This window comes from Impatiens glandulifera, chromosome 2 (assembly GCF_907164915.1).
Source record: "Impatiens glandulifera chromosome 2, dImpGla2.1, whole genome shotgun sequence".
Classification (NCBI taxonomy): domain Eukaryota; kingdom Viridiplantae; phylum Streptophyta; class Magnoliopsida; order Ericales; family Balsaminaceae; genus Impatiens; species Impatiens glandulifera.
In genome coordinates, this window is record NC_061863.1 from 55682640 (window position 1) to 55696774 (window position 14135).

The 14135-nt window shown below is 29.3% G+C and overlaps 3 protein-coding genes across 10 annotated transcripts; 1 reads left to right on the forward strand and 2 right to left on the reverse strand.

Annotated features, from left to right (window-relative positions):
* Window positions 1–443: 443 nt before the first annotated feature.
* Window positions 444–4728, forward strand: LOC124926893 (transcription factor bHLH80). 8 transcript variants are annotated; one of them, XM_047467212.1, is made up of 5 exons: window positions 444–903; window positions 1026–1169; window positions 1299–1364; window positions 3615–3683; window positions 4336–4728. In XM_047467212.1, the coding sequence occupies exons 1-5, from the start codon at window positions 487–489 to the stop codon at window positions 4393–4395; spliced, it is 756 nt and encodes a 251-aa protein (XP_047323168.1). In that variant the 5' UTR covers window positions 444–486; the 3' UTR covers window positions 4396–4728. The 8 variants fall into 8 exon arrangements, 1 of the variants encoding a protein (XP_047323168.1); XR_007098358.1 differs by lacking the exon at window positions 444–903 and adding an exon at window positions 2147–2335 and having other exon boundaries at window positions 1099–1169; window positions 4250–4728; XR_007098359.1 differs by lacking the exon at window positions 444–903 and adding an exon at window positions 2147–2335 and having other exon boundaries at window positions 1099–1169; window positions 4336–4387.
* Window positions 4729–6525: 1797 nt separating this feature from the next.
* Window positions 6526–8257, reverse strand: LOC124924984 (F-box/LRR-repeat protein At4g14103-like). Its single transcript, XM_047464964.1, has 3 exons — window positions 7263–8257; window positions 6888–7034; window positions 6526–6813 (listed from the first exon to the last, which is right to left on the reverse strand). Exons 1-3 carry the CDS (start codon window positions 8223–8225, stop codon window positions 6526–6528), a joined length of 1398 nt encoding a protein of 465 aa, XP_047320920.1. The 5' UTR covers window positions 8226–8257.
* A 3581-nt stretch (window positions 8258–11838) lies between these two features.
* Window positions 11839–12667, reverse strand: LOC124927592. Its single transcript, XM_047468035.1, has 4 exons — window positions 12446–12667; window positions 12312–12371; window positions 12177–12223; window positions 11839–12078 (listed from the first exon to the last, which is right to left on the reverse strand). Exons 1-4 carry the CDS (start codon window positions 12608–12610, stop codon window positions 11991–11993), a joined length of 360 nt encoding a protein of 119 aa, XP_047323991.1. The 5' UTR covers window positions 12611–12667; the 3' UTR covers window positions 11839–11990.
* Window positions 12668–14135: the final 1468 nt, after the last annotated feature.

The window sequence follows — 14135 nt, forward strand, 5'->3', positions numbered from 1 at the left end:
TATTATTATTATAATTATCAAATGTATTCTCTTTAAAATAATGACACGAATAACATTTAGGCACAACACCAAAAGTGTAATGAAACAACTTCTAGATAACCAAATGAAGACAATAATCTCGATCAAGGATATATTTGTAAATGATTTTGATTATGAAATGTATATTTCCTATAACATAATACTCAAATGTATTTTTTTTTTTTACATTTTGATAATACCAATTTTATCCATAAAGAATTTGTCTTAATTAAATTAACATATTTATTACAAAACAAAATTTAATAACAAATAAAAAAATCTCTTACAAAATTCTAGTTTATATATTTTTTTTAATAATGATACCTATTTTCTTTTTAAATGTGATTTGTGATATAATTTTTTTCAATCCTTCTAAATTTTGTATTCATCTCATATAGGATAAGTTTAAAATGATAACAAAACTACAATTTTTTACTTTTTCTTAAACTTTATCACAAAAACAGGATCATGCAATCCACCGATGAAGAACTTAATAGAGGAGGAGGAGGACTTGCTCGATTCCGATCAGCTCCGACGACCTTCCTAGAATCACTGCTTGATTCCGATGAAGAAGACTTGGAATTGCTGAATCCAACCACCAGCCAAACTTTCACTCAACTCCTTAACTTCCGTGCCGATCATCCGCTTCCCCTATTCGATTCCATTGGAACCGCATCCGGAATGGATTTTCTCCGACAGAGTAGTTCTCCTGCTGAATTTCTAGCCAATATGAGTTCTGCCTCTGGTAATTTCTTTTCCGAATTAGGAATTCCGTCGGCCAACTACAATAATGTTTCCTCCTCTTCGCCTATGAGTTTACCACCCTCCTGTAAGCGGCCAAGGGATGCAGATGCATCAGCAAAGCTTATGTTCCAAATGGTTTGTGCTTTCATGCCCTCTCAGTTACTGAACTTTGAACAATTACTGATATGCACGTCTATTTAGACATTCATAGAGGATTAAGAATACATATATAATTATCATGTATGTTGTATTTTTATGTGTAGAAAGGAGAACAAAGTGGGCATTCAGATGGAGGAGTAAGTCCAATGGAGGATTTGGATTTAGAGAAGCTTCTAAAAGGCTCTGTTCCTTGTAGAGTTCGAGCAAGGCGAGGATTTGCTACAAATCCCCGCAGTATATCTGAAAGAGTATGGACTGGAACTGTGCAAATTTCATTCTATGTCATTCAATGCTGATCTACAAACTTGTTTTCATACATGTCATATATTACTCGGGAGTTATCTTTTATTTTGGTCTATGTTCATTGTTTTCCCTAGGTTCGGAGGACAAGGATTAGTGACAGAATGAGAAAGCTTCAAGAACTTGTACCTAAAATGGACAAGGTAGGCAGGTAGCTGATCAACTTAATTCTTAAATTTTATTTTGTCATCTGACTATGTAAGAGAATATACTGAAGTTATGATTATGGAATTTCTCCAAGTATTCAACTTATCTTCTTTTGAATACTTGGAATTCTATCCCTTTCATTGCATTAACTTTTTTCCTTTTACTTAGTAAGTATATCCCTTGCATTCCATTTATCTCTTTCACTTTGGAATATTGGGCTCAGAGCCTTACATTGCCATGGGAGATCTCGGCATATTTGTTAATAACTACATATGTATATTTTACTCTTTTAGTTAAAATCATCCTAAGTTCTAACCATAGTCAATTTTTAGTAATGGGTAAATATTTCTCTTAAAAATTAAAATACTGCAATGGAATACTAGGACAAGTCTTTCCTTCATCTTCCTGCTCGACATGGTATTCTTCTTTACTGACCTTGTTTTTGAAGGAAATATCAACAAAATGATTCGGTGGAGTGCTAAATAAAGTAGGCTTATTCTTTATTTACTCTTTCTTCTATACTAGTAAATGTTGACATATTTAATTTAATGATTTATTGACCACACAAATGACACAATATACTTTTGTTCATTCAACTTGTTTTTTTACTATTTAGTGATTTATTGTCTAGCTGAATATTTGTCTGTAACCAAAATTGCTAACCCTAGATATAGTTGAAACTTAATGAAGTATTACTTCCGACACTTAGTTTTGGAAAATGTACAACTAGATTGTCTGCATCATTGGTTTATGATTTCAATGCACTAATTTATTGCAGATTCAGTTTTACAAAATAATCTAAAGAAGCAAATTTCAAAATTTCTCCAGTTCTACCGTCACACTTGTTATCCCAGTTTCTCAAGGAAAAATCTCTCCAAAATTTCACTTGCATGCCAAAAGTCTGTGTCAATCCACTACAGATGTGCTTAAGTTGTAAAATTGGCTAATGAAGTCACCGGATAAGAAGGTTAGCTTACTGAAATTCTAGCACTCCTAATTTGGATAGAGTAGTCTTTGTAATAGAAGTGCTTATTGATAGTTAGAACTGGTATGAGAATTGGAGTAACATAATCATCCTTGGTGGTGGTGTGCAATCAGTTAAGATAATAATCATTGCACGTTGATACACACTAGTGCTTCATTGTTAGTTGTCCAGGGCGGTTGACCTAATTAGATAGAGATTAGTATAAATAGGGCACTATGTAATACTAATCATATGATAGACACTTAAGAGTTGGTATCTTATGAATTCGACTAGCTTCTCATCTTGTTCTTTGGTCTAACCAAACCCTAATGGTTTGTTACACATGCCCATAATTACAACAATGACTTTTCTTTAATATCAACGAGAAAGATTCAAATCAGCCCATTAAACTAGTTAGACACGTTCATTTCATCCACTCAGCTTGAAATTGCTTGAAATGAGTCAATAACATGTTCAGGTGGCTCAAATTGGCCACTGTCTTTTACTGGACATTTTTACCTTAGCTACACAGATGGTACATTAGAAAATAACTATGAGGAAATAAAATTTTGGTGCATGGTCACTTGAATTATAGATCGGTAGTGAAGAAACATGGATTTTGAGATGAAAGAAAACATGATGAAGTTTCCACATGGCCAAAAAATGACCATGATTTCTCCATCCAAGATCTCTTTATTTGCTTGGGAAGCCATGTCCTCACTATCATAGACTTAAAAGGAAAGGTTTCCACATGGCCAACAAGTGTTATGCGGTTGCCAACGATTGTGAACTTGCCAACGATTTATGGTCCTTCTGAAGAGCATTCTCAACTTTCATTGGGTTATGCCTCACAATGTTTTCGACTTTTGGGAGCAATGGGTTGGCTGGAGCAACGCGAAGTCATTAGTGCAGATTGGAAGTCAATCCTCCTTATCATGTGGTGGACAATTTCGAAGGAACGGAACAGAACAGAAAAAACTTTGATGAGAAGAGTTTTGGGAAAGAAAGGATTAAATAATGTTTCATACACGTTTGCATCAATAAAAAAAGGTGGTCTGCACGAGATGGGACTATTTTGATCTTATTGAACTATAATCTTTGATGTTTTTGTTTTCCGTGAACAAACTTTGAGTTTTTCTTTTTAATTTATAAAAGTTAACCCTTTTAAGAGAAAAAGAAAAATGACATTCTCTCTTACATCCTTACCTTATGATGATAGCATAACAATGTAATCTCTGATTCAGGCATTGAAATTGACGCTTTTTTAATTTTATTAATGCAGCAAACTAATACAGTAGACATGTTGGACGAAGCTGTAGAGTATGTCAAATTCCTACAGGAGCAGATCCAGGTATTTTCTATTTGAAGAAAAAAATCCAATTGAACTGGATATAGGGAAAAAATCAAGTCTAAGAAGTTTGACTGAAGTACTTTTTTGACTTAAAAAAACTATTTGGAGGTCTTGTATCTAGGCGTGAGCAAAGTATGGGTTAATCCAATCCAAACTTTTAAAATAGTTCGTGTTCAATCCAAATTAAGAAGTATAGGTTAACCCTTAGTTTCAAAAGAGTTTGGATTCCATTCAATCCAAAGTTTTGAAGAAAAAGAAAAGAATGTAGTTTTTACTTGACTATAACTGTGAGTTAAATGTATTAAACTTAGATTAGTTAAACCTAACTAAACCTATGGAATCAAAATTAATTAGTACCTAAATATGGATTGAACTGAGTTAGTAAAACATATTGTATTCTGGAGACTGTCAATGGTAGAGCACAAAATTCATGTCCTCATAGTTGAGTTCGAGTTTTCACACTCGGACCATTTACAAAAAAAATAAAAAATATATTGGATTAATTCATACTATGACTTTTAAAGGATTTATACATAATTCTAACGTTTTTCTGTATGGAAATTAAGATGAGTCTGGTCTCTTAAACTTTGAGCTGCCAAATTTGGGTGTGGTACAAGGAAAGATTGAACAAATGAGATTCGTGATAACACAGGAACTTACCGACCATAAAAAGAAATGCAGATGTTCAAACAGAGATTACTGGAAAATCTAGCTAGCAGACTTGCAACAACTTTTGCTTTTTGTGTATTGTGTATTGTGTAAGTCAGGTTAGCTGCTTCCCTTTAGACATGTATATAAAATGATTGGCATATGAGCTCTTCCAGTACTGTAGAATGAATAGTATTAGAATTGTTTGTTGCTAATATCCTATCCATTTCTTCTCTGAAGAATGTTTTTTTTAAACAAGACAAGAGGAAAGGGTGGAAAAGAAGAAATTTAGCTTAGAAGCTTGTAAGTGCTGTTGTAATATATTGTATTTTGCTAATCACAAAGAAAAACTTCATCTTGTATCTTTTTTGTTTGGTTAGAAAGTATTGTTCTGTCATATTTTGTCATTTAGATTAGGAAAGTAGTTGAGGAATGTGCTGATAGAAAAATAAATAGTATTAGTAAAAAGGATTTATATTTAATGTTTATCCAATTAATATTAAAGTTAGGGTTAGACTAGTAGTTTTTTATATATTCAATTTAGGAAGTTAGCACTATCCACTTACGGTGTTCTTAGTGGAAATCGAATATGAGATCCTTGATCTTTATCTTTTAGGTAAGACTCTCCTCACTTGAATTATACGTAATATTTAAATAAAACCTTGGGTTGCAATTAGGGTATATATGCAATAAATAACCAATCCGTGGTTGGTTGATCTTTTGTTGGCCTAAGAGGAATTTTGTATCCTCCTATAGATATTGTCATTTGTTATTTTTCGTTCAAAATTTTCTTTCACCAAGTCCGTGACATTTACTTCCTACATTTAATAAGTTTTTTTTTTTGGTTTAATAACATGGCACAATGCTGTTTTTTTGAAGAAAAAACATCTATATTATTTGCAAATAATCTGAAATAAAACTGAGATTATATAATATGATGGCAGCATACACTAACAATCTAGTACACATTCCCCATCTTATCATAATTGGATTGGTGTAGTATTAGAAGACTTTAATTACTCACAAATACTACTCAAAGTCATTAATGCCCAATACAAAAAAGTTTATTCGCTTTTATAGTTCATTGAATATTATAAATACATGTTTTAAGTAATATAACAGATGATTCAATATCTCCTATGCATTTCGATGTCGCGATCCTTCTTTGATTCTCTAAGAACTATCTTCCATCTCCCTCCAAATGTCTAAGATACTTAGCGTTCAAACATTTCGAACCAAGAGTCAAGTTCCTGAACTCGGACTTCATAATGAGTAGAACTTTCTTGAACCAATGATCCTTCTAAAGAAAACATAGACCCTCCATTATTGTTGTTAAAATCGAGAGATTTCATGTAGATTTGTTTGAGTGTCGATGATATGTTTCGACTAAGTTTGGTTCCTTAACGAGTGTTGTGTGAAAGTCTTGGTTCTATGAGCTCGGATCAACCAAGAGAAACAATTTTCTAGTGTTGAAAGTTGTTGTTAGTGTGAACATGAAAGTAGGGGTTCTTTAAAGTCTTTGACGAGTCACGTTTTCTATCTTTGGGAATTGGGATTCATGTTGGTTTCTCCTATACATTTAAATTCTCTGTCTGATCAGAATGAGGAGAAGCCACAGATTCATAGGAAATGGAAACAACAAGAATTACCAGAAAATGAACCAAATTAAGGAAGTCAAACATAATGTATATTTGCGAGGGCAGTAACATACAACACTTAAGTATTTCTCCAAAAGTACATGAAACCAGCCCTATTATACAAAGAGTCTACTTAGCAATAACATAACTCTTATTATCCATTCTCCAAACATCATTTGAAAACAAACTTGTTTCATCCAGTCTTCTCATCTGGCTTTGTATTCAGCTTAATTTATTGGTGATTTTCCATTCAGATCTAGATTCAGATACAAAAGTGATTAAGATAACCACGATATGGTTTTCATCTAGATTCAAGAATACAAAAGAGCTTAAGATAGCCAGTATACCTGATTAATAACCATAACGATAGTAAACCTTCACAGACCCTCCCGTTTATTTAGTGTCTTCCTTCTCATATACTCTTTATTCAGGTCGACTAATTACTGAGACAATTCAGTTAAATAACTCAATAGGCTGCTGAAAGCTGAAAACCATGGAACTAAAAGAAAAATGCAAGAGATTATATATGTACCTAAGAACTGCAATAGACTTAAAGATCAGAAGACGAGTACAATATGGCATGAATCTGAGCCCTTGCCAAATTTCTGAAGTTTCTCTGTGATATTATCATCATCTTCCAGTAAATGACACTCGATCAACATCTTCTCCAATACTAGTGCATTTTTCAGTAAATACTTGATAAGAATTAACTCATCAGGTAGCCCTCTGAAATCCTTAATCTCAATTTCCTTGAGATGAAATAGTAAACAACTGGGGACATTTTCGGGTGGACTCCAATTGAACCGGAAAACTCCAAGATGGAAATGGAAATTCTGGACAAGCCCCTATCCAATATACAAATAAAAAGTTTATTAAGTTAGATAGAGGACGTATATGAGACTCGAGAACTTGTGCTCACCTCTGAAAAAATAAGAGTTTCGAGAATAGGCGAGCTTGCTAGTAATCCAGGTAACACAGACCATCCTGACCATCCATCAACACATAGGTCTAATCTGGTCAAGTTTGCAAATGTTGGGAATATGTTCTTGTATGCATAGCTAAGAGCCTGCATATAAAATTGTATAAATAACATGCTGAATCACCTGCTCTTTTGCTTTTCATTTTTTTTGAGCTAGTGTTTAGGTTTAATCAAGGTGCTTTGATTGAGAATCAAACAAGAGATCTCAAGATCCGAAGTTCGAGATTCTTACCACTTAAGCAAACTTGGGTATGTTAGATCTAAACCAAAAGAAACAAAAGAGCAAATATGGAATAAATACGCGAATTTAAGTACTAGATTCAGTCTGAAACTAACCGCCATGGTGTCCCGAGACAATGAGAGTGACCTAACAGTAGCAATAGCCCAAAGAAGTGCGAAAATCCGGTTACCATATTCAGAGAAAGAAACAAACCGATCGATTTTCTGGGAAACATCGATATTAGCATCAACAATTGATCCAAGGTTGAGCATTGTGAAATTCTCAGACGTGTAGTCTTTTAAATCGAGATACTCAAGAGATGGAACATCAACCACAACCTCATTCTCGCGATCACTCACAGTCATCCCATACCAATCTATGGTCAATTTCTTCAAAAATGACAATCCAACAATTCTCAATACACAGCCATGTATCCACTTACATCTATTGAGAATCAACTCCTCAAGAAGAGGACAACCTTTAACCATCATCTCTACATACTCATACTGCATGAATTCAACACCATGGAAATGGAGGATTTTGAGACTCGGTAGATAAACAAAAGAAGGAACAATGTCGACCAAAATCCTATGATTCAATTTCAGAATCGCCAGAGTTTCACATGCAAAAGTTTCTATAGGAAGATTAAAAGTTTCACTTAGATTGATTTCTAGAATCATCTCCATAACGTTTTGTTTAATCGCGAGATTCACCCATTTGTTTACGCGATTCACATCGCAATCTCCGCTACAACTGACATAGAATTTGTCAATGTTTAAGCTATTATCCCTATTAATCATAACATTATCTGTATAATCCATGAAACCGAGTTTATGATTAGGGTTTAGATACTCAAAGGAAGGTTCAAAAAACAAAGAATCTGCGAAATCCAAATTGGTGACAGAACGCCAGAGGTTCTTCCATCTATGGGATAAAACGGAAGTTGCGACGACGAATTTGGTGGGGAGAAGGGAAAGGATTTGAGAGAGTACTGAATCAGGTAAGCTACTAATCCTATCTTCATTGCATGTGTTTTGAAACTTGAAGATCGAATTCATAATTGTGCAAATGAAGTAAATAGCTCACAATTTTCACCTGAAAATGAAAGAGAAGAACTGGATCTGTTCATTACAACTATATAATCTCTGCATGTAAAGGATATCAGTATAGGAAAGAAGAGAATCAAGAAATATGATCAAATTGAAGTTTCTTACATATGAATTATGATGATCAGATTAACCTGATGAGTTCTTGAGAGAGCTTTGAGCTTTTTGCATGGCAGAATATACTCTTCAAAGGAGATGATGATGATGATCAAGTAATCTGATGGGAGAACTGAGCCAACCTTCAGCTCATTAAATAGCTGAAATGGGGAGATGGGATTATTTGAAAATATTATTTTATATTGTTAAATATTATAAAATTCTCTTCTCTTTTAAAGGGTCTTAGAAATTTAAACTCGTGACATTTTAGTCTCTTAAGTCGATTATTTTAGTCGATCACTCAATTAGGATTCGTTCTAAATAGAATGAAGAAATTATGGTTGATAAGAGGATAATTTATTTGAAAATATTTCACATCAAACAAGGAGAGATCATGGTTAATTAGTTTTTATTTTGTTTTAATGCTGATTTTTTTTTAGAAATATGATATTTATAAAGAGATGTTTAAGAAAAAATTATAAAATTTTGTATTAATTATTTTATAATGGCTCATGCATTATGATAAAAATTATTTGAAAGTTTAAGCAAAAAGTTACATACATGAAATTATCTGAGGACATTATTTTGTTGAATTTTTGTTTAGAATAGTAATGTTATGACAAGTTTCATTATAAATTTCATGTGTCAAACTATTTTATTAATATGGCCAACTATACATGACATTTGTTGTGAATAATCATCGAGTTGTCAGGTTGTTTGGAAGATGCTTTTATTATTGTAGTTATTTATATTAAATAATTTAAAATATTTTAGTATTTATTGTTTTTAAATATAATAAATAATTTTATTTTGATTGATGATTTAAATTATTTGATAAATTAAATGAGACAATGTCATTAAACATGTTATATATGAATTCAAAAATTGAGTTAGGGTACTTAAATTTAATGTAAAAAAATTATGAAAAATGATTGGGAGAGGGAATTTGGGTGAGAGAATAAGAGAGAATGATGTGGCTCAATATGATTTCTCTTTCTTTTCTCCCACTTTTCATTTTTTCTAATCAATGAGGAGGTGATGCCAAGTCATTCTCTCCTTCAAATTCTCTCCCCTCCTAAAAAAATTATATATATGTAATATAGTCTTCCAACCAGTCAAAAAGAATAGGAAGATTAAGGGATCATGTCAGTACATGTAATCGCAAACCTCTTTAATTAGGTCTTCTTTGCTATCTTAAAGACTGTTAGTTCGATACTCATACAGGTAGTGCCTGAATCCAATTACTAAATGACACATGTAAATTTTATATTTCTTTCTCTCCACATAACATATAAACTTAATTATGGTTGAGAATTTAAAGGAATAAATAATATATTAAATTATTATATATTTTGTTTTTATTAAAATTAATATAATCTTTTAAAATAATTATTAATTATATATATATTAAGTTATTATTTATATATTTTTATGAGAAATAATAAAATAATTTTAAAAAATTATTACGTGATATATATTTAATAATATTATTGTGATATATTTAATTAATAATAATTTAAACTATTATGTTATTCCTCTTTAAAATATATATAATAATTTAATGTATAATTTCTTTTTTTAAATTTTTAACAACTTATTGATAATATTAATGAAATATATATTTAATTAATAAAAAATAAAATTATTATGTTATTTTTCCTTAAAAAAATATATATAATAATTTTATATATAATTTTTTCCTTTAAATTCTCAACAATATTTAATTAATAATAATTTAAATGATTATATTATTTTTTTAATAAATATAAAATATATAATAATTAAATATATTATTTTTCCCTTTAAATTCTCAATCATAATTAAGTTTATGAGTTAAGTGGGAAGGAAAAGAATTTAAAATTTTGACGCATAAATTAGTAATTGGATTCAGCCACTACCTGTATGGTAGCATCGAACTAACCCTTAAAGATATTATACCACGTTAATTACATTGATCATTCGCCTCCACCTCACTTATTGGTTATTTCAGACGCAAGCAGTAGGTGTCAAGTCAAGGAAACCATCTTTGATTTTATTGTAAAGTTTAATCTTCACTGTTCAAAATAATTGAATGTTCAACTCTCAAATTATGTTTATGGAGTATATTACTTATATTTTAATTATTTGATAAACTACTTACTGAGTAATATTTTTCGAAATAATTCTCGAATATATTTAAAAGGAAAATGATAGAGAGCAAGAAAATTTTGACAGAAATATGTAGGAAAATAATGTGTTATCCTCCATTGGATTGAAAATGTAATAAGAGAATTTTAAAATTTCATTCCAATGGAGGGATGACACATCATTTCCCTACATATTTCTGTCAAAATTTGTTTGCTCTCTATTATTTTCCTATTTAAAATTATAAAATTTAGGGGTTAGAATGTGAGTGTCTAACCAAATGTTAGAATAACCATATGAAAGTTTTGTCTATTTGTCTATGGAGAAAAACCTCATCTAGTCATAGTTCAACTTGTATAATACAATTCAATCTTCTAACCTCATTTAACATCATTTAGTGAAAACAGTCAAATTTCTCAAATAGTACTCGGGTTTTATATATATAGATATATATATTAATACTTATTTGGTATTGAGATTTGTTTATAGTTGAGATCACACATTTAATTTAAAAACAAATATATATTTCTTTAATAATAAAATATGATAGGTTATGTAATTAGTGAGATAATTATCTAGATGTGTTGTATGACAACAAATGAAAAAAAAAAAGGTTTCATACCAAAAAAAAATTAATATAAAAAATAAAACAATTATATATGCATCGGACATCATTGAACAATGATACCATTTTATAATCTCATATGTATTATTAATTTGTATTTTTTTAACATTATACAATTTTATAATCTCAAATGTATTATTAATTTGTAATTTTTTTTACTTTTCATTATAATGTTACATTTTTGTTAGTTTTGCTTAACTATTTTTTTATTTAATTTGTATGAATTATTTTTAAATAAATAAAAATTTGTTAATGTAATGTTCTTTCTATTGTATGCGATTGCCAAAGATTAAAATTTATTGAATTACATGAATTTGGTCCTTGAAACTTTTCATTGAAATTATAACATTTACGAGTCTAAACAAATTACATAATATTTTTCATTGAGGTTAGAATAAGAAATGTCCTTCTAGACAATACATAAAATATTTGTACTAAGAGATTACAAACTCAATTACAATTCACTTTAAAAGACTTGACAACAATTTGTTGAGGTCTATTTTTTGCTCGCAAAATTTATTCCAAAGTTTTATTTATATACCTTTTTTCGTTTATTTCGGTCTTTTATTATAAAAAACAAATAAAATGAATAGAGTAAAATATTAATTAGTCTCTCGAGTTTTGTTAATAGTATATTATACAAATTTGAACAAATTTGAATTTTTTTTTCTTAATTTGTATGGATTATTTAAAAATAATAATAATAATAATTTACCTGTCAGCATTTATATTACAGACTTGTTGCACTTAATATGAAGTTATTATTTATTATAGACATGATTATGAAAATTACATGATTGAAGAAGAAGTTATGCATGAAAAAAACATTTAGTAATTAATTAATTAATTAATTAATTAATAAATAATGATCATCATCTCTCACCTCTTTGTTCAGGTGTTAATCCTCCTTTTCCACAAGTGGGACAGCTCTTTAATCCAAATCCTTGGCATTCAAAGCACCTAATTTAAATATATTAATTTAATTTCTCTTTAACCATAATAATAATAATAATAATAATAATAATAAATTAATTAAATATATAAAGAAAATTCCTCACTTCCATCGCTCAAATATATTCCCGTTCTTTTTGTTCCTCCCCGTTCCCTGAGATATTAGATTTAACCATAATAAATATATATTAATAATTTTGAAAACATTAATAAATAAATTAATGATTTTATTTTATCCTAACTTTGCATCCTGGACACTCCACTGCTGACTGTCCTTTACACGTTTGACATTTCTTGAACACCTTATAATTAAATTAACAAATAAATAAATAAATCTTATCAAATGAATTCAATTAATTAATTAAAACTTTCTTACGGACTCGACGGAAAATCCACCGGAGTTTGCTGCCTTGCAGGGCTTGAGACGGCGGCGACCATCGAAGCAACGGATAATTAATGGAAACGACACCACTTCCGTCGTCGCCGTCTTAGTTACTGCGGGGAGTCCGATGATAGCCGCCGATGAAGCAATCTCGGCCATTTATTTCTTTTTAATTTTAAATACTGGGATGGATGGATGGATGGATTATGGATAAAGCAATTTATAAGAAGTTTGCTTATAAGACTGGTTATATACGAGCGATTGAGTGGATACGATTAAATATCGTTTTGGACCTCTGGTTTGATAATATATAACATTCAAATTCATCCCTAATTCATGTCAATTTTTAAATATTTCCTTAAGCTTTAAACAATATCGGTTTGTTAGATAAATGATTTCTAATTTGTATATTTCATTTTGAGGTTAGTAAAAATGTATTAAACATGTCAAACAAGGGCGAATCCAGGATTTTTTTTTCACTGGGCTGAAAATTTTATAAGTATTATTAGGGGTGGGTCGGTACGGTATATCTTAGTGTTTTATCTATACTTTATATCCTACATAAAATTTCGGTATGCAAAAAATGCATACATTTACCTTACCTTGATTTCGGTATACTTTGAATTCGATATACCTTAATTTCGGTATACAAAAAATTTATACATTTACTTTACCTTAATTTCGGTATACCTTAATTTTTGTACGGTATCGATATTATACATTTGATACCTAAAAAACATATTAACTTTAAAAAATTCAATCTCATTCATAAGGTAGAGATGACATACATTGAATAATATTATAGTATAATTATATTTTGATATTATTCAAAAATTATATTTCTATAATTAAATTAATATGAAATATATTTAATTATTTCCTTATAAATATTATATATATATATATAATATTTTAACTTATAAATACTATTTCGGTATTTCGGTATATCTCGATATAACAAAATCTTAAAAATCTCATACCTTTATCGTACCAATAAATTTGACATGGTATCATACCTCACCTTTTTTTCGGTATACCTTAAAAATTGATATTTTCGATATATTGCAGTACGGTATTTTTGATATACCTTTAATATTGGTAATTTTTCTCTCCCCTATCTATTACACTAATATGAGTAATAAGTAAATATATTAATTAAACAGTTCCAAAAATACCTTTACTAAAATAAAATAAATATACTAAAACTTAATAAAATATAAGAATACTTGATTTAAAAATATATATATATTAAAACAAAATGAGAAGTTAAATTAATTAAGTTTTAAATAATAAAAAATTAAATATATAAATAAATAAATAAAATATACAAGTATAATTAATGAATTTCAGACTAATTTTTGTGTGAATGTAGATAAAAAGTAAACAAAAAATAAAAATAAGAATATAAATACAAAATTGAAAACTAAATATATAAAAAAATAAAAAAATATACCAGTCTAATTAATGAATTTCAGCCTAATTTTTGTGTGAATGTAATAAAAAGTAAACAAAAAATATAAATAAGAATAAAAATACAAAATTGTGATAAATGAATAGACACTCAAAATTAAGATTATAAAATATTAATGAATAAATAATTTTTGTGTGAATATAATAAAAAGTAAACAAAAAAATATAAATAAGAATAAAAATATATAAAATATTTTAAAACATTTACACTGGG

Bases quoted from the DNA above. Each gene is read 5' to 3' on its own strand.
- LOC124926893 (XM_047467212.1), top strand. From the start codon at position 487: ATGCAATCCACCGATGAAGAACTTAATAGAGGAGGAGGAGGACTTGCT. The intron at 904-1,025 runs GCTTTCATGCCC...TTTTATGTGTAG, and splicing joins TTATGTTCCAAATGGTTTGT to AAAGGAGAACAAAGTGGGCA. The intron at 3,684-4,335 runs GTATTTTCTATT...GTGATAACACAG, and splicing joins TCCTACAGGAGCAGATCCAG to GAACTTACCGACCATAAAAA.
- LOC124924984 (XM_047464964.1), bottom strand. From the start codon at position 8,225: ATGAATTCGATCTTCAAGTTTCAAAACACATGCAATGAAGATAGGATT. The intron at 7,035-7,262 runs GTACTTAAATTC...TTTTATATGCAG, and splicing joins TTAGTTTCAGACTGAATCTA to GCTCTTAGCTATGCATACAA. The intron at 6,814-6,887 runs GTGAGCACAAGT...TATATTGGATAG, and splicing joins AAACTCTTATTTTTTCAGAG to GGGCTTGTCCAGAATTTCCA.
- LOC124927592 (XM_047468035.1), bottom strand. From the start codon at position 12,610: ATGGCCGAGATTGCTTCATCGGCGGCTATCATCGGACTCCCCGCAGTA. The intron at 12,372-12,445 runs GTAAGAAAGTTT...TTTAATTATAAG, and splicing joins GTGGATTTTCCGTCGAGTCC to GTGTTCAAGAAATGTCAAAC. The intron at 12,224-12,311 runs GTTAGGATAAAA...CTAATATCTCAG, and splicing joins TGGAGTGTCCAGGATGCAAA to GGAACGGGGAGGAACAAAAA.